Below are 19507 nucleotides of genomic sequence, written 5' to 3'. Positions count from 1 at the left end.
CCAACCTTTGCGAAGATCCTACGCCCGAATAAATTGACTTAAATACTCTGTAAATCGATAGGTGCCAATGTCCTTCTGGATATAACGGGCCTAGGTGTCAACAAACGGCTAGAAGTTTTCGTGGGAACGGTTGGGCTTGGTATCCGGCCCTGGAAATGTGCGATAATAGTCATTTAAGTTTTGAATTTATTACAAGAAAGTCGGATGGGTTGCTTTTGTACAATGGCCCTATTGTTCCCCCGGAATCCGATGAAATTATGGTGTCTGGTGAGTTATAAGTTTGGAGTTGATTTTCTTAGCTCCGTCGTTCGACAAGTTCGTTCGATTCTCTTTGTTTAATTTGATTGTAGACTTTATATCGGTCGAATTGGAACGTGGAATACCAAGACTTTTGATAGACTTCGGATCTGGCACTTTGGAATTGAAAGTCAAACCTAAAAGGACTTTGGACGATGGAGAATGGCACAGGCTCGATATATTCTGGAATACCGAGGTCAGATAATTTCCATTCGATTGGATCTATCAAATTTGGAATGGAATTTATATGAATAATCCTTGTACATTGCAGACGGTGAAGCTTATCATCGATTACTGTAAATCTGCCGAGATATCAGAATTAGAAGATGGCACGCCTTCGGAGTTTAACGACACGAGTTGTCAAGCTCAAGGCACAGTGCCACCGTTCAACGAATACTTGAACGTAAACGCACCGCTCCAAATTGGTGGGCTTTACGTGGAACAATTCGATCCAACTCATTACAAATGGAAACACATGCCAGTGGGGAAAGGCTTCGATGGTTGCATAAAGAATCTATTTCACAACAGCAAACTTTACGATCTGGCTCATCCCGGATTGTCAAGGAACAGCGTATCGGGTTGTCCACAAACCGAAGAGATATGTAACAACCAAGAATTAACGTTCCGCTGTTGGGAGCACGGCACCTGCGTCGGTAACTTCTCCGAAGCAAGATGCCAATGTAATCCAGGCTGGACCGGTCCTGGTTGTATGACCGCAACGATACCGACAACATTCAAGCCGCAGAGTTACGTCAAATATGCATTGTCGTTTGAACCCGACAAATATTCGACTCAGGTGCAGTTGAGATTCCGAACTCGGGAGGTGCACGGTGAACTTTTCAGAGTCAGCGATCAGCATAACAGAGAATACGCTATTTTAGAAGTACGAAGATTGCTTTCGCTTCGATTCACACGCTACTTATATATTTCGAGCGATTCTAAATCATTTTTTGTTATAGATCAAGGATAGCCGATTGCACTTTAGATACAACTTGAACAGTCTTAGAACGGAGGAACGAGATATTTGGTTAAGTGCGATAGCCGTGGACGATGGCCAATGGCATACCGTCAGAGTATCTAGATATGGCTCGGCAGCGACCTTGGAGTTGGATGGTGGAGAGGGCAGAAGATTCAACGAGACCTTTTCTTTCGAAGGTCATCAATGGCTCTTGGTCGATAAGCAAGAAGGAATTTATGCCGGTGGTAAAGCCGAATATACCGGCGTAAGAACGTTCGAAGTCTACGCTGATTATCAGAAAGGTAAATTTAATTAGATAATCGAGACGATAATCTTTCGAATCCTTAAATCGAAATCTTTCGATAGGTTGTTTGGACGATATCAGACTAGAAGGCAAGCATCTTCCATTACCGCCGGCTATGAATGGGACACCATGGGGTCAAGCAACAATGGCGAGAAATCTCGAACGAAATTGTCCTTCGAATAAACCCTGCGCTAACGTCATTTGTCCCGAACCTTTTGAATGCATCGATCTTTGGAACGAATACGATTGCACGTGAGTTATTCGATCTTTAATGGTAACGATCGACAAAAATTAAGACGTCGACGAAAGGACCCACATGACTCTATTTACAGTTGCGGCGAAGGAAGAATACCCTCGCCTGATAACAAAGGTTGCATGGACAAGAACGAATGCATAGATTATCCTTGTCTCAACGGCGGTAGATGTATCAATCAGGATCCTCGATATCGATATCGATGCATCTGTCCTGAAGGATACTGGGGTGAAAATTGTGAATTGGTACAAGAGGGTCAAACGTTGAAGCTCAGCATGGGAGCTCTTGCGGCTATTCTAGTTTGTTTATTAATTATTCTTGGTGAGCATTTCATATTTCTATCTGACTGGTGATATTAAGGATTCAAGTATTAATGAACGTACGGTGTTCGTCGCAGTCTTAGTCCTGGTGTTCGTCGTCTACAACAGAAGAAGGGAGGCTCATATCAAGTATCCTGGGCCGGACGACGATGTGAGAGAGAATATTATTAATTACGATGACGAAGGAGGTGGGGAAGACGATATGACGGCGTTCGACATAACGCCCTTGCAAATTCCAATTGGCGGTCCTATCCCAGAAATGAGTGGAAAGCTAGCACCGTGTAAAGTAGCCTGTAAGTTTGGTATTTAACTTGACAAATTTTACCACCTCGAATGTCGTGACGATGATGGTCAATGCGATTGCTTAAAATATTTTCAAGATTTCCTTTCTGACGTTTAGATGGCTAGAAAGTATACCTTCTAAAGTATACTTTCAAAAAGCGTACTTGTCTGATATTAAATAAATCGATAGTATATCGATTTCTGTAAGATCTGATACAGAAACGAACGCGTCGACATTTCGACGATGCTAGATTTTGATTGAATGTATCGATCTCTATGCGTAGATCCATTAGGACCGGAGCCTAACGTGGGTATCTTTATCGAGGATCATAAGAAAAGAGCCGACAGCGATCCCAACGCACCACCTTTCGACGATTTACGGAATTATGCGTACGAAGGTGGCGGAAGCACCGCCGGTTCCCTTTCGTCTTTGGCTTCGGGTATGTTTCGATCTTTAAAAAAATTGATTACGCAGGAAGAGATAATTCGAGAACCATTATTTTCAGGAACAGATGACGAGCAACACGAGTACGAATACTTGGGCGCTTGGGGTCCTAGATTCGACAAACTCGCAGATATGTACGGTCCCACAACAGAAGAAAGCGAGGAAGAGGATTAGATATTTTTTGTCGATCTAGGTCCATCGAATTTTTCCCACGATCCGAATTGGAAGTGTTCGTGTTCATTGAAAATACCAGACGAAGAGAATAGAAAGAAAATAAGGAAGAATGAAAGAAAAAGGTAAAAAAAAAGAAAAGAAAAAAAAGAACAAAGGGAAAGAAAGAAACACGAAACTTGAAACTTTCTCTCCAAGATTACGTGAGGTTCGAAGGATCGATGATGATAGATCATCGAGATCTGAGAGGAGCTGCGTAAAAGAGACTTTCTCATTCAAGTTTGGATGATCGAAAGGAAAAGAAGGTGCACCGACGCAACGATCGGTGAGAAAGTTCAAAATATAGTTCCAAAGTGATCTCAGCGAGAGCTTTTGCCCTGTCGCATTACGAACGTTGCAATAATTTTCGAGTCATACCTAAACGATGGTATACGTAGGTGGTGCATAACAAATACAGAGATACACATACGATATACCTATCTGTATAGTTACACGTATACGTAGTCGATCCAAGGGTGTATACGTGGGACTTTTTTATCGATTTTATCATCGACTTGTATTTATTAATCAGTTCTCATCGCCACACATTGGTCACGTTGTTTATTTACATCGGATGACAGAAAAGCATCGCACCTTCATTGTTTCACCATTTGCGAAACGGACCTACCGTTATCTATCAAATAAAAGCAAATATTATCGCATTATAGTTTTTATCCTTCCTCCAAAGATGACCACGAGAAGGAATAAAAGGAGGACTCGTTAACCGTTTGAGATTTTAATCGAGATACCGTATTGAAACTTGTCACTTTACAATGCATTAAAAAGCATTGTTCGTTGTCAATATTCCCATTATCATCCCTCGTGAAAATTATCGTCTTCATTTCCATTACAACCGGTATTATTATCAGATCTTTTATCATTGCCATTATTAACATCATTATTATTATTACTATTATTATTTTTATTGTAATAGATATAAATATATATATATATATAAATATATATATTATAAATATGAATTTATATATAGAAGAGCGGTGACGTGCATCGAAGAAAGTCCGTGGTTAAAGTTACCGCGTGCGTATGTAATTATTACGATTATTATTATTACATAGCGATATAAATATATAAATATAAAATATGTTTATATATATATATGTATATGTATATATAAACATATAAGTACACGCGATGCACGTACGTACATACGAAATCTGTTCGGACACAGAGGACGAGAGAGTCGACGGTTCTTACTATCACCGTTATATATAGTATATATCTCGACATAGTTTTAATATTTATTTTATGTCATCGGGAGCAGTTAGTAGAGGAAGATACATACTTATATCTATAGAAAGCGAGGAAAACGAAGCGGTAGTAATAAGAGAGATTAAAAAGGGGAAGTACACGTGCAAGGAGTTGGGAACGGCGCCAGCAAAGGTCCTTTTTGTTTAAAGGACAAATTCAACGAAGTTCCACGTCCGTTTATTTGCTTCTAGCGCGTGTAATTTTCCGACAGAAAGAAAGAGTGAGAGACAGAGAGAGAGAGAGAGAGAGAGAGAGAGAAGAATAGAACGCTTCACGCACTCGAGTCTCGACTGATTTGTAAAATTCTCTAAGGGAATATTAAAATAGTCAATTTTCCGGTTAGGCGAATCCCGTTTCGGGAACGTGGCGTATATCGATAAGCACTTGTACGAATACTGTAATTAACGTATGTGAGTGTGACGTCGGTCGACGTGTTATATCGTATAATTGGGCCCTTCCCTTATTAAGCATCGACTTATTCGCTCGATGTTGGGTTTTTAAGTACCTATCGTTTTTTCGATAATATTTGTGATATTGAGTTGTATCCGTAACGCAGCGTCCCGCATTCTCCAGATCGCCGTTAACGGTTCGCTCGAGCGATTTCGATAGATGGTTTTAGCTAGAAGAATCGATCGAACACACGTTGGTCCTGCTAAACTCGCTCATTCGCAATGGAATCTTAATACTTTCACGTGGTACACTTATCGTTATCGTTATTAGCATTAATCATCGATTTCGATCGTATCCAAACGCGAAAATATTGAATTCTCGAGGATCTTTATGAAGGAACGTTCCGAATTCGTCGAGTTAACACGAACGACTTCTTCTTTGAAGTATTATAGCGGCGTATTTCAAATGTCGAGGTTCCTTCGCTTCGTTATCGTCCGATTTCGAATGAACAAGGCGTGTATGTATATCTGTGTATGTAGCGATCCGACGCGAATTTAGCGAACCGTTCGAATATTCGCAACAACGAAGATATTGTTAGCGTTTTATTCGTACGGTTTGTTCGGTAGAAAGAATCACGTATCTATGTAAGTACATTTAAGTAAGTACCGAGTCTTGTGCCGTAATACTCTCGCCTATCATGTAATATCACCTACCTCTTAAATATTCGTATCCGAATTATCCGAGTAAAAGGTATGCAGATATACGAATATTCGAAAAAAAAAAAATACGTCGAATCATCGAAAAGTAATCTTTTCTGTTTTGTTTTTCATGGAAATCTATTCGCTTGGGGACAATACGGAAAGATTTCTTCGAACGAATCGAACCTTTTGAAAACATCAGCAACGATCTTATTAGACGAGTCGGAACAGTTTGCAATTCTAAATAGGCGCACGGATGTTAGTTTTTTGCGTCTTCCTGTAAGATAAACTCGCGTTTCCAAGATCATCGTGTTTTCTTTTCTTTTCTTTTTTTATCTTTCTTTCACGTATACTCGTACGTCAAAGATGTACGAAGTAATTGATACTCTACCAAAGAACGAATCGTCATTTTAATCGTGAGATCTTTATTTATTTATTTATTTATTTGTTTGTTCGTTTGTTTGTTTGTTTGTTTTCCTAACGCCGGCAGCACTAACAATGAGGGATAAGAGAAGTGAAAAAGAAGAAAAAAAAAAAAGTAAAAAATAAAAAGTAAGAAAAAGATCGTAGATCGCGACGAATTTAATAGAAAGGCCGTAGTAGCAAAGAAACGTTCCTTAAAGCTCGTTCCACTTTGTAGAAATGAACTCCCAAATCCCCGTCGTTTTCGATCGAGCCCATCCTTGGTCCACGCACAACCTTTTCCAAACGTTTAATCCCATCACACGTAAGATCTATGCGAGATAATTCGCCGATACTCGAGATACTCGGTCATCTCCGGTGATCAGGGGATAACAATTCCGCCTAAGAAGATTTAGAAAGGGAAAAGCAAAGAATCGGAAGCCTTAGGAAACAATTTACGGCCATCCTACATATCCGCTATAAATTTCTATGCACTGCCTAATCGTGCGCACGAAGGGAAAGAAGAAAAGCGAGATCTCAACGGACACGTTTGAAAAACGCAGCAGACGACACAGCGTTATGTGCGGGCCAAAGCCGTGGAAAGGTCGAAGAGTATACGGAAAAGTAATCGTGGGCTTAATCTGCGGCCGTCCGTCGGCGAGACGAGGAATCATTGTAATATATAATTCATTAATTACATAATGTAATGCTGCCACCGACACACGTCACACAACCCGTTAGTACAATTTCGATATACACGCGCACACACACACACACACTAATACACGCGTACATTACGCGTACATACATAAACCTATACATACAGACGGACATTCATGCGAGCGTATACGTGTATATATTTGTATCGTATAAATATATAGACGTATACGAACGCAGTATACTTTGGAACATACCGTATTATTAATTGAATTAATATTTATTATTAACGATTAATTATTATATTATTACCACTATATTATCTATACAATTTGTACTTTACATTTCAGTTCGAATGAAATAAATGCCTTCTTTTTCATAAAAAAAAAAAGAGAGAAAGAGAGAAAGAATAGAAATAGAGGGGAAAGGAAATTGGAAGCCATCACGTTTTCGGCTGAGAGTTTTTAATTTATTTAATTTTATTAAACATTACGTGTACGTTTGCGATTTGGGATCCTTGCTACGACTTTTGCTACGATTTTTCCTTCGAGGCCTACACGGGCATCTCCTATTCTGCTTCGACTTTGGAAGTTCGCTTAGTATTTGTTGCCAGAGTTTATTTTTCAAATAAGAACCAAAGCAAGTGAGTCCGTATTCTCTGAAAATAGTCGTTAAAAGAGCAAATGAAAAGAATGTTTAAATTATTCTTTTGTCGAAGTAAAAACGTTAATGAATCAGTAGAGATACTGACGACAGAAATATCAAATGCAGAATTTATAGGCACGTATATACTTAACGTCGAGTAAGTTACTATGAATCATCTACAATGCATGCATTATGTCGTCTCTTTTAACGAGCGTAAATATTTGTTTACTCGTACGTACAAGCTCTTTCTATATACGTATATGTATATATACATATATAATTTTTTGGAACGTACGTGAGTATTGTGTAGTCCACCGTTTTAGTAACGTGCAGTGCAAGCAAGAAGAATGTGGTTGCCGTTCCGTAACTAAGCGCTGCCATAGACGATTTGTTAGCTACGAAGGTTTCGGCGGCCTCGTTGAATCCATAATCTTGAAGAGTCTATTATCGAGGAATCTTATGAGAGAGCAAGAGAATGAGATATAAAAAGCGAGAGAGAGATCACGCTTACACAAGCGCGTACAAAGGTAAGCGAAGTCTTTTAATCGTTATCGCAACGAATGCGATCAATGGAATGAACGGGAGATCGTTACGTTACGTGGCAAATGGCCTTGGGTAGAGTGGTTAGCATGAGAACATCGATGGGTGTCCAGATGCAGGCAATCGAGAACTCCAGGAAGAACGCTGTCGTGAGAAACTAGATAATCAAAAAGAAAAAAGAAGAGTAAAAATAAAAAGAAGAAGGAAAAAATGAACGCTTTGAATAATTCAATATTCGAAAAATCGTTTCGATCTAAGATCAAATAAAATAACCTCGTAAAAGCAGAGTAGCATTGGATTAGGTTTGCGAAAGGATTGTGGGAAAAGCGTTGATTTAAGCACGATGACGTAGACTCCAGCAGCAAAAAGAAAACTCGTGATAGGTGGTCCTGTGGTCAAGGGTTCGCCATAATCGTCCTCCATCGCATTGGCGAAACACGTTTTGAAAATGGACACATTTAAGCTGTTCAGCATCAACGCCCATATCGTGCAGAGCAATTTTGCCATTACGAAGATCGACGGACATCTCCATCAGCAATTTTTTCCTTCTTTCTAACGTCGAGATATCCAAGGAATATCTACGACATCGCTGATGATATCTCGAGTTATCGAAATAGACTAGTTTCTTTCTGCTTCTTCAAATTTATAAAAGTAAAGATTTCAAATTGCGGCGACGATTTCATTAAATCTCAATGATTATCTTTTGTTTCTTTTCTCTCTCTCTAATTTTGATGTTGACATTTATGTATGTCTGTAACCTAACTAACATGTTCCGGTAACATGTTTAATTGACGGCGAAATTGATGGTAGATCTAAGTGATACAACGTTAGCTTATTATACAATATGGACACCGTCAAGGAATACGTCGGATGTATCAATCCTCATTGGGTAGCTATAGTTTCAGCGGGAATGTACACTTATCTCAGGCACATATGTATAGTCGGTTTGTGTTTCGAAGAGGAGAATAATCCACCTTTTGATCCGTCTTATTCTTCGATACTTTTCGTTTTCTCGGCTTTGTGCCTTGTTGCCGAGTACAGACTTTGGCCAAGGTCATTGAAAGAACCGCCGATACAGCTTCTTTATATTTACGAGGCAAGTATACTTTTAACTTGGCCATTTTTCTTTTATAACGTCATTTTCTATTATTTTTTATCGAACAGATGTTGGTGGCTGCCTTGGCAACAAATCTTGTAACTCGAGCTATCTGGCTACCATTGATGCATGTAATATATTGCTTAACTCAAGAGTCGAGTAAATGGGTAAGAATATAATGAAAGTACATATGTATATATATTAAGTGTTTGTAGTAAAGTTTATCAGTACTGAATATAATATGAATACTATGCTTGAACAAAAATTCTAATACGTTGCATTTATTTTTTTACTTATCTTTTGCAATTATTTCTAGTTATTATGGTTAAACACGACGATAGGTTTGAGTCGTTATTCGTTTGTGACGACATTCGCTTATTATCTGGCCAAGGAAAATGCGGCTACACATATGGCTTTTTGCTTATCTTTATTGTCTTTCGTATGGATGTTAGACGCCACCGAATCGCTGGACACAATTTTGGATATCTGGGCCAAGTAGTAAAATAAAAACAAAATAGTAAGAAATGCGGAAAATTAATAAGACTCGTCCAATCCTCGTTAAATCATTAAAGTCTCGTCGCGATCTTCCATTTGCAATCGATCGATTCCTTTCGTTTTTTTGCCTTTCAAACAAGTATTTGTAAATGAGACTTTATTCGTTTATTTCTTTTCACAATTATTTTAAAGAAAGAAAACATATATTCTTTTGTATAAAATGGGCAACATTTTTCGATGCAATCTTAAATATCTGTGCATTAACTCATCAGACGAGTAAAGGGTTAATCGAATTACTTTTGTTCAGGATCGAAGAAACATTTAAGGAATCTTTGGAATCTCACGAGCGTCTCGAGAAAAGGATCTCTTTTCGAAATCCCGAAGTGACGGATTGTTTTACTTACAGACTCGCGACTAAATCTGATCCATGAAAAATCAGAGATGTTATTAAATCAATGTTATTCGTTGTCAATGTATATCGTCCTGTTTCATGTATGTGTCTCATAAATATGTGATACCGTTGTCCTATTGATAAAAAATAAAACATTTCAAAAGAGAAAACAAAATTTCAGTTATATCCTTTTATTCGTACAATTACGATTAGTGACACAATATTTTATAATTTTCGAAGTTAAAGGAGGAACACGGTTTATGACGATAGGTACTTTCAAGAATCAGAACCATACTTTAACCACATCTCGACATTGCTAAAGTGCCTAAGTCGAGGCAATGTTCCCTTTAGTATCGGAATCTTATACATAATTCATCGCATTTCCCGATAGCTTTTCCCTAGAGTGGCCGAGAAGAATAAAAGGTACAATTCTGCCGTATAATAAGCTTTCTTATTCAATTGATTACTGTCTTTCGAACAATGTGAACGAATACAAAAGAACACGTGAAATTTTTAGAAGCTTTTTAAACTATTTTTGAACTCGTACGTAAACGAATTTTACGAAAACGCGACTTTGGAATCTTTTAACAAAAAATCAATTTTCATTGCGGACAAGTAGATTGTTCAAAAGACAATTTCCTAACTTGATTGAATCGCGTTATCTCATAGCTACCCGTATAGAGGATCTGTAATCTCAAGTTTCAAAGCATCTGACTTTATCAAGTATACATTGTAAAATGATTTTCTATTTGATTAACGTTCAAATATTGTCTTATAAAGTTCAATGCTAGTAATATCTATATCTTTAATAGTTTCACATAGAATCGAGAGATACTTGTGCCATTAATTATGGAACACCCTGTACACACGCACACACATATTTTTTTTTATATTTATATCACACACATATATATATGTTTAAATCGATGTAAAAGTAGGAACGAATGTTCCGGAGTGGAAAGAATCGTCCTGTCGATTATCCTAGTTGATGGTAACCATGACAACGGCACACTTCATCGAAAGGAACTTACGCTTGTTCTTTGGCTTCAAAATGAGAAGAAAAGAAAAAACGCTCGAAGGAAAAGGGAGAAACGAAGGCTCTTGAGCATGTCCGAGAGGGTGGAGAAGTCAGAAAGAAGTTACGAAGAAAAATCTTCGAGCTTCTTTGCTGGACCACTTCGTCTCTCTTTTCTTTCCCAATGGGAAATAAAGCTTCTCTCTCTCTCTCTCTTTCTCTCTCTCCGTAAGCTCTAGGATTTACCTCCTTAGCTCGATCCACTTTCGAGGCGAATTAACGTTTCCCAAGAGCAATTCTTTTTACAATTGGAATAAAAGAGAAGACTTATTTTCATTTCTAAAATTAACGATCGTGCTATCAGGAAACTTTCCTTTTTTATTGTTACTTGCAAATATTAAAGAAGATAATACGATCCTTGGAGATTTCCAGTAATATCGCGATTATACGATATTTTTATCTCTTTACTTTTTTTAAATTTGTTAGATGAAAAGTACGTATTACGTTTTGTAAAAAATAGATAAAGCATTGTAGATCGAACTAATTTGAAAGCGAACGCACGACGAAAACTAATCGATCCTTCAATTACATTCAAGAATTCGCTGAACTTAACTGCTCGAAAGCTACAGGTTTCTCATTTCGCTTTCAACTTGTTGCTAGTTCTTTACAAAGATCTTTCCTCGAGAATTGCCTTTATTCTTTTCTTTCTATCTGTTTTTTTTTCTATTTATTTTTTCATTCTTAGATTTAATTAATTTTTTTAAATGATTCGAAATTTTTGATACTTATTTGATCGAGCGTTTAATTTGTTGATTTAGATATTAAAAGTTATCATGGATAATAAAAAAAGAAGATAAAAAATAAAGGAAATGACCTTATCTTATTTTAAATCAGGAAACAAAAATTTTCCAACTTGGTGACTACTACCTTTGAATGCATACGTTCTAATTCAATCATGTCGGTCTCAATAGTTTCTTGATTTCTGACGTGAAATCGTATTTCCTATCTTGCTGCACTTGGCAGCTTTACATTTTGAAATTCTATTAAATGTTTGAACTTATGCGTTTACTCAACTATCATAAATGCACTTTGTTAGGAGAAATTGTATCGTTAATTGTTCTTAGTGTTAATTCAAGACAAGACTCTCTACTGCGTTGCTACATAAAACTTGAATTTGAACGAACGGATGAAAAAATTGGGATGAGTCGATCTTGATCGAATTGGTTTCGTTTGTTGGAAGCAGGTTCACTGGAAATTGAGAAAATTTAATGAAAGAAGAAAAGATATATATGTATATATATATACATGCATATATAGATATCGAGAACAGATCATCGATTACAATCAAGAAGTAAAACTCGTGTAACAAATTTAAATAATTAAAATTTTATTTACACATATATCGAACATTACTATCGTTGTATGTACATATGTAAGATGAGACATTAAAGAAAAGACTAAAATAATTGTAAATTCGATTAACTCTCGAAATAAAATTACAAAAAATTACTTTGATTCATGTTGATATCAGGAATGTGACTTATGTCAGCTTGGATGATAAATAATGATACAAATGTTTACATGTGATCAATATACGTCCTAGGTTCAAAATAAAATCTAAAATTCGACACGAGCATTATACTTGGGTCTATGATTATTATTATTAGCTTTAAATTAAAACAATAATATTATTTAATCGTTGTGACGAAAAAAAAATTAGTAATATTACTTTTGTTAAAAATAAAATTGACTATAACGTAAGTAGAGAAAGAGGAAAAGGAGGAAGACGATTGTATCGATTTCGTTTTCGTTATCGATCTCGAAGAGATGGAATGGAGGAGGGAGGCACAGGATGGCCAGGGGCATGGCAAGGGTATATCCCCGTGCAAAGCCATTCGATTGGTGGAAAGGTCTCGTGCTCGAAAAGCGCTTTCAACGCTCTCGCCGTTTTCGTCGAGTTCGAGGGGTGGGGTGCTACATAAAGAGCACGTCGGCTAACGATGGGCTGACAATTCCATGCGACAACGACTCGCGAGTACTCTTTGCCGTAGCACTTCTATCTACTCTTATCTTCTCTTAAGATTGTTCTCGAATTGACGATATTATCTTCGAACGACAGCGCACACGTGTTATCACGATTTTAAGTAAGTTTAACAAACATTGATTTTTATTATTCGTTTATCAATCATTTCCAATTAAACTAGTATAAATTAGTAAGTGTCACGATTATTCCCTGATCTAATATAACCGGTTAGAAAGAAATGAATCATTCATAGTTCAAACGTTATTTGTTAATATTAGTTATACTACTACGCAATTTATTCTCGACCAATCAGCTAATGAACGAAAGTTATTAGTAGTTTAGTAACTATTACTTTTTGTTGCATATTAAACGTGACTCTATCATCCTCATCGAGTATTAAACATATTAAACACAAACATTAATCTTTGTTTGATATCTTAAGTATGTAAACTTTTCCACCTGATATCATTCGGGATCACTTTCTTAAAGAATTACATCATCGATTCATCGTTCGATCGTAAAAAGTGATTGTGCGGTAATCGCTTCGTTCGTCGACCGTTATTGAGTGATTACTCGTGAGATCTCGCGTGTTGATTTATACAGTGTGTCCTCGATCATGATTTTTCATAGGTCGCTTTATAAAACCGTATACGGATGTTAATGTGTAACAAATCGATTTGTCGAACTATGCCGAGTTTCGAAATAACGATAACGATACTTCGATATCATTTATTTTATGCAACGTTTGAAAACATCGAGTAAATCGTAAATAAAATATTAAATTTTCGAGTTTCAATTGCACATCCTAACGCTATTTGATAGAATCAAAAGTAGTGATAAATGAATAAAAATAATCCCTTCGAATATTTGCACCAATAATTATACAGCGATTCGATCGAATCGTCATTGAATAAACATCGAAAACATTTTCAATCAATTAGAGATCGCAAGAACTAAAAACATACGTTTGTGTAGTTACTTCTTGCGCTCGTAGAAACTTGAATCTAGCCAAGTTGAGCAATAGCTATTGAGTAATGCAAAGATAAGTGAATATCTAGAAGCGTACTACATAAAGGAATGAAATTTTTACTTTTGACATTTAAAAGAATGAAATTTATAGAAAAAAAATAACAGTTTTTGAGTGGACAGTTTAAAAATAAAAAATTAAAAAAGTATCGATCGTTAGATAAATAATTTTCGTTGTAATAGAAATGTTTGAGATCTCTAATGAGATTACACGAGTCAGTCGAACGTAAATCGTTATTTGTTACCTTGAAGGAAATTCCACGAGGAAAGACCCTATACTTTTGTTTTCCTCTTTGCGTCGGTAATTCCCGCTAACTTTGCTTTCCTCGATTGCTCGAGTCCTGTCACTGACGTCACGATTCCAACGAAGTCAAATTCCGATCCGAAAAATTCCCGATCTACGATGAATCACTTTAAACGTATCTCTAACAAAATATCGAGACTATAATTAAGAAAACGTGATGAAAATTATACTTGTAAACGATAGCATCGCTTAGCTATTAATTAGTTTTCTTTTTTTTAACTTTCTGATCGTTTACAAAAGGATGTTGTTAGAGGACGCAATTGCAAAAGGACGCAGTCGCATCGTTGCAACTTGTGACTTTTGCTATAAGCGAAGTCTGAGATCTTAAGACGTAGAACGAGTCGAAGGAAAGTTACTTCATAAAAATGAGTCATGGTCACGAGATAGACAAGGACTAAGAACTACTCTTACTTTTTTTACGATGGAATGATTGAATACGTTCTAATATATACGTATGTATGTAACTTCTCTTTATATATATGTACATATGTACGTATGTATATATATATATATGTATATATGCACACTGCTTTATACTTTCTTTCATACTTCCGTCCTTCAAACCATCCATCCATTCATTACAATACCTACTCGCTTTGTCCGACGCACATGTCACTACCTCCTGTAACATTTCTTAAGCCAACAGATCATCGTCACTCACTTGCAAATTATGATTGTCGTATATGGTCGACTCGTGTTCCTAGTGTGGGAGAAAAAAGAGATAAAAAAGCAGAGAGAGAGTAGGAGAAATAGGAAGAAAGAGGGATAAAGTATAATACGAAGGCTCTCCGAACGTTGATCCACGATCCATGTGTATCGACGAATATCGAAACTTTCATTTCGCATTCTTCTATCGATCACTTTTTCGTCCTTTTTTTATTTATAGGATTCAAGGTAGAGATTACGAAAGTCGAGAGACACAAAGAGGGAATAGAATGTAATACATTTTCATTCAAGTTAGAAGAAATAAAGAATGTAACGATAATGTTTTCAAATATGTTTTAATATATATATTAAACTCGGAATAATGAAATTGAGTTAATAATCTAAATTTCGTTAAAAATGTAAATTTCTTTCAACTAGAATTCGTTAAAATTCTTTTACAGGAATACCCAAGAATGGAAGCCGAGGACTTTAAGAAATTCGCCAAAGAAATGATAGAATACATCACTAATTATTTGGAAAATATCAGAGAAAGGTTGGTTTTATTCCTAACAGAAAAAATCTTAATATTCGATTTTTTTATCTTCGTTATCCGCGTTTTTTTATCGCCCATGACATTTTACGGAAGCTTGAGAGTCCTTGATCAATTGCAAAATATAATCGATAACAACGGAAATTCTAATGGTAGATAAAAAATATCTCGTATATATGTATATTCATCACACATTTATTATTCATCAATTTATAAGGTAAGATAGAGTATAAAACCGGATCAATACGCATGCAACGTTAACTGGATTTCACAATCAAATGTGATTTGAAAGGAGACCTTGAAAAACACGGTCGAGAATCGAATAGTTTCTAACGATCACGAGCGTAGGAAAAGGATAAAGAGAGATTTTTTATTCTCTCGAATAAAATTCTTTTATAAATTATTTTAGGAGGGTTTTGCCGACGATCGAACCGGGATACATGAAACCACTTTTACCGTCGGAAGCTCCTCGTACTGCGGAAAAATGGGAGGATATAATGAGTGACATAGAACGAGTGATCATGCCAGGAGTAAGTGAAATAATTTTTTTCTCTCTTCTTTTTTCTTTTTTTTGGTTAACCCACGTCTCACGTATCGTCGTTTGAGGATGAAAATTAAAAAATCAATTCGAACAGAATTTTCAAACGTGAAATATATTTAATCCGATCGTAAAATAAAAATGAAATAAATTTATATATCGACACAGTTTCTCTTCGATCGAAAGATCGATTAAAATATTGAATAGTCATTTTTTATATTTCCATTCATTATAGGTAACTCATTGGCACAGTCCGAAATTTCACGCTTATTTCCCCACTGCTCAATCGTATCCAGCTATTGTTGCAGACATGCTGAGCGGAGCTATTGCGTGCATTGGATTTACGTGGGTAGGTTTTGCAATAGGTCATTGTTCGATCGTAATTCGAACGACTTTCGTTCCTCTAGCAATTTCGAATGTTCTATTTTTTGCTCCTTCAGATGGCTAGCCCAGCTTGTACCGAATTAGAAGTGACAATGCTCGATTGGTTAGGACAAATGTTGGATTTACCAAAAGAATTTTTAGCTTGTAGCGGTGGCAAAGGTGGTGGTGTTATTCAGGTAAATCCTTTTCTTATCTCTTTCGAAAAGGATAATCGTATTAGAATGAAATCCCTTTACGAAGTTTTATCGTCCAACACAGGGAACTGCAAGCGAGGCAACTCTAGTCGCTTTACTCGGAGCGAAAGCTAAGAAAATTAAGGAAGTTAAGGAGCAGCATCCTGAATGGACCGACAACGAGATCATCGGGAAAATGATGGCTTACGGTTCCTGTAGGTTTCATTCGATATTACTTTTGACATTTTCCGGGAATATTAATCGTGATTAAAAATGATGCTTTTATGCTTTCAACGACAATGGCTCAACACAATTCGCACAAAGGTAGAGAGGGAGAGAGAGAGAGAGGTGTGGGAGGGATGATGAAGTAGCTTGACAAGGGCGTGTATGGGGTTGAAACACTTCATCAAACGGCACTTTGTCACCATGGCAACCTATAATAACCACTCTAGCCGAGATATTCCAGTCGAACCTTCTCGCTGGACTATTTCCAACGCAAACCTCATATTCTCGTTTTCACTAGCCATCTCGAATTACATAATATTAGGATTCTATAAAAAGTCTCCTTTGTAGAAAAGCATTTATCCGTAGAAATTCTAATGAATAAGAATTAAAATAGATGTAATAAATTTCTTCGGTCAATTAAAAAAAAATTTTTACACAAATTTGATAATCGTTTAGGTCAAGCACATAGTTCGGTCGAACGAGCTGGTCTTCTCGGTGGCGTAAAATTCCGTCTATTGAAGGTCGATTCAAAAAACAAACTACGGGGTGAGACTTTAGCAGAGGCTATTCGCGAAGACAAGGAGAAAGGACTTATCCCGTTTTACGTGAGTTTCTTTAGGAGAATCGATTTTTATAAAAATTGAATCATTTGGATATCTTTGTCTTTGTTTTTTTACAGGTCGTCGTTACCTTAGGAACAACAAGTTCTTGTGCTTTCGATCGTTTAGACGAATTAGGTCCAGTAGCTAATCGTGAGTCTGTCTGGTTGCACGTAGACGCCGCATATGCAGGTAATTTCGAAAAAATGTAATCCCTTTGTAAAATTCATCTATACGTTTTAACGCGTTTTAATGTATTTTTTTTTTATAATACCTTTTCATAAAAAAAAAGAAAGCATTTTCTGTTAAGTTCTAGGCTCACGTTTTAGATCTCTTTGTTCGCTTTAGAAGAAATCAATTTTTATACGATTTAAAAAAATATCTGAATATATCTATGAACGGTTGTCCACGATATACGAATAATAGTCGGTAGAACAAGACCGAAATTAATTTTACCTCGAAATAACGATCGTTTTCCATTTAGGTTCCGCTTTCATTTGTCCGGAGTTTCGTTATTTGATGAAGGGTATCGAAAAAGCTGATTCGTTTAATTTTAATCCGCACAAATGGATGTTGGTTAACTTCGACTGTTCCACCATGTGGTTTAAAGATCCAACTTTCGTCATTAACACGTTTAATGTCGATCCATTGTACCTGCAACACGATATGCAAGGATCAGCTCCGGACTATAGAGTAAATATACACTATCCTCCGTCTATCTGAACATTTCTTCTTTCTTTTTTTTTTTTTAATTGAATTTATTTCTTTCAGCATTGGCAAATTCCACTCGGTCGTAGATTCCGAGCACTTAAACTCTGGTTCGTTCTAAGAATTTATGGGGTGGAAAATCTGCAGAAATATATCAGGTCTCACATTGCTCAAGCTCATGAATTCGAAGCACTTGTTCTCTCGGATTCCCGTTTCGAGATCGTTGCTGAAGTTATTCTTGGATTAGTTTGCTTTAGATTGAAGGTAAATTTTTTCAACGAACTTCACACAAAACTTCCGTTTATACCACCTGATAGTATTGCATTTGTACCAGCATTAGACTCAACGAGTTTTTTTAATTTTTCAAAGCCGATCGTTGAAACATAGTTTGAGATCTAAAAACATATGTTACACTTAGTACTTATTGTTAATACCATAAGATTAATTAAACGATTGGATGACAACAGGCATCCAACGACGTGAACGAAGCTCTCCTGAAGAGAATAAACGGCGCTGGAAATATTCATCTGGTTCCATCGAAGATAAACGACGTATATTTTCTTCGTTTAGCAATATGCTCGCGGATGAGCGAGAGCAGCGATATACTCTACTCGTGGAAGGAGATTAAGCAGAGAGCCGATGAAGTATTGGAAGAGCATTCGGTTTCCAAGTGATGGCGCGCTCAAATAGCTCGTGGTTGCAGATCGCTTGCGCCAGCGACTTGTAATCAATCATAATTTTATTTCTTCTTCGTAGAAGTCATCTTGACTCGCAGATACTGTTCTCCTTAGAAATTCGTTTCTTTTCCAAAATCGTTCGTATAATCTTCACCCGAAATTGATTCAATCGAATATTTCAATAATTTAACACTATCGTTTTAACCGATCCTCGTTTATATTACAACCAAGATTTTTGCGGAACAGTTCGATCATTTTTGAATTAACGGAGATCAGTGCGACGAAGTCGAATGTTTTCATCAACAGTTCCTATCGATATTTTTTGATACGTTTGCGCATAATTTGCCATAGTATAGTAATATTCACATATCGTTGATTATAAGTTAATTACGTTACGTGTTATAAATAATTAAGTTATGCGACGTACGTAGGAGAGTGTCGAATATGATCGCGGTAACGAGTTTAGCTCGGAGAGGTAACTATACGTTATTATAATTTATTACCGTTCCAATAATCTATTACGAAGTTGATTGTGTGTTTTTGCCTATCGAAATATTTAATATGCAATATATGTCGTGTGTAATGTATTAGACATCGTTTAGAAATATAAAATCATTCGATGTGTCACAAACTTAACACTCGTTAAAATGTAGCACCGAGGTTAGAACAACGATAGACGTAGAAATAAGTTAGAGCTGGTAGACCGGCTCAACGAGTAGCTAGATTATTCCTCGCGAGAGCTTGTAAATTAAGTTTTATCAAAGGTTATCAAGCTAGCAATTGTCGTTTGATAGCGAAAACTTATTTATAGAGCATATTCGAAATGTTGCCACTCATGGTAATGATTTAAATTATATTCGTTGATGGGGACCACTGGAATATAATAAAAATTGAACGTGCTTCCTCGTTCGTGTCCATATTACTATTAACGAAATCTGTTTTATCATTGTTATCAAATAATTATTGAAATATATGCTGTTTATGTCAT

General features: G+C 36.4%; 4 protein-coding genes across 12 annotated transcripts in view; 3 read left to right on the top strand and 1 right to left on the bottom strand.

Moving 5' to 3' along the window:
- Positions 1-5530, top strand: part of LOC127070600 (neural-cadherin) — a 74923-nt gene extending 69393 nt beyond the window's left edge. For 6 of the 7 annotated variants that reach the window (XM_051008759.1, XM_051008755.1, XM_051008756.1 and 3 more), the window contains 9 exons: positions 62-267; positions 351-493; positions 569-1180; positions 1257-1557; positions 1622-1811; positions 1892-2133; positions 2210-2425; positions 2699-2854; positions 2921-5530. In XM_051008759.1, coding sequence (XP_050864716.1) covers positions 62-267; positions 351-493; positions 569-1180; positions 1257-1557; positions 1622-1811; positions 1892-2133; positions 2210-2425; positions 2699-2854; positions 2921-3033 — 2179 coding nt within the window. In that variant the 3' untranslated portion in view covers positions 3034-5530. The remainder of the gene's footprint in view (positions 1-61; positions 268-350; positions 494-568; positions 1181-1256; positions 1558-1621; positions 1812-1891; positions 2134-2209; positions 2426-2698; positions 2855-2920) is intronic. The other variant, XM_051008757.1, reaches the window with a different exon arrangement.
- A 1272-nt stretch (positions 5531-6802) lies between these two features.
- Positions 6803-8177, bottom strand: LOC127070629 (uncharacterized). 2 transcript variants are annotated; one of them, XR_007784591.1, is made up of 3 exons: positions 7944-8039; positions 7426-7827; positions 6803-7143 (listed from the first exon to the last, which is right to left on the bottom strand). XR_007784591.1 is itself a non-coding variant. In XM_051008833.1 (2 exons), the coding sequence occupies exons 1-2, from the start codon at positions 8175-8177 to the stop codon at positions 7720-7722; spliced, it is 342 nt and encodes a 113-aa protein (XP_050864790.1). The 2 variants fall into 2 exon arrangements, 1 of the variants encoding a protein (XP_050864790.1); XM_051008833.1 differs by lacking the exon at positions 6803-7143 and having other exon boundaries at positions 7720-7827; positions 7944-8177.
- A 337-nt stretch (positions 8178-8514) lies between these two features.
- On the top strand, positions 8515-10062 carry LOC127070628 (uncharacterized). Of its 2 annotated transcripts, XM_051008832.1 has the most exons (4): positions 8515-8766; positions 8835-8933; positions 9083-9283; positions 9569-10060. In XM_051008832.1, exons 1-3 carry the CDS (start codon positions 8515-8517, stop codon positions 9263-9265), a joined length of 534 nt encoding a protein of 177 aa, XP_050864789.1. In that variant the 3' UTR covers positions 9266-9283; positions 9569-10060. The 2 variants fall into 2 exon arrangements, with proteins under 2 accessions (XP_050864789.1, XP_050864788.1); XM_051008831.1 differs by having other exon boundaries at positions 9083-10062.
- A 2573-nt stretch (positions 10063-12635) lies between these two features.
- Positions 12636-19506, top strand: LOC127070613 (aromatic-L-amino-acid decarboxylase). Its single transcript, XM_051008802.1, has 11 exons — positions 12636-12811; positions 15127-15218; positions 15625-15745; positions 15989-16102; positions 16194-16313; positions 16396-16525; positions 16992-17140; positions 17215-17326; positions 17619-17827; positions 17906-18106; positions 18310-19506. The coding sequence occupies exons 2-11, from the start codon at positions 15139-15141 to the stop codon at positions 18514-18516; spliced, it is 1443 nt and encodes a 480-aa protein (XP_050864759.1). The 5' UTR covers positions 12636-12811; positions 15127-15138; the 3' UTR covers positions 18517-19506.
- Position 19507: the final 1 nt, after the last annotated feature.

Source organism: Vespula vulgaris, chromosome 19 (genome assembly GCF_905475345.1).
Source record: "Vespula vulgaris chromosome 19, iyVesVulg1.1, whole genome shotgun sequence".
Classification (NCBI taxonomy): domain Eukaryota; kingdom Metazoa; phylum Arthropoda; class Insecta; order Hymenoptera; family Vespidae; genus Vespula; species Vespula vulgaris.
This window is presented reverse-complemented; position numbering and strand designations above follow the sequence as displayed.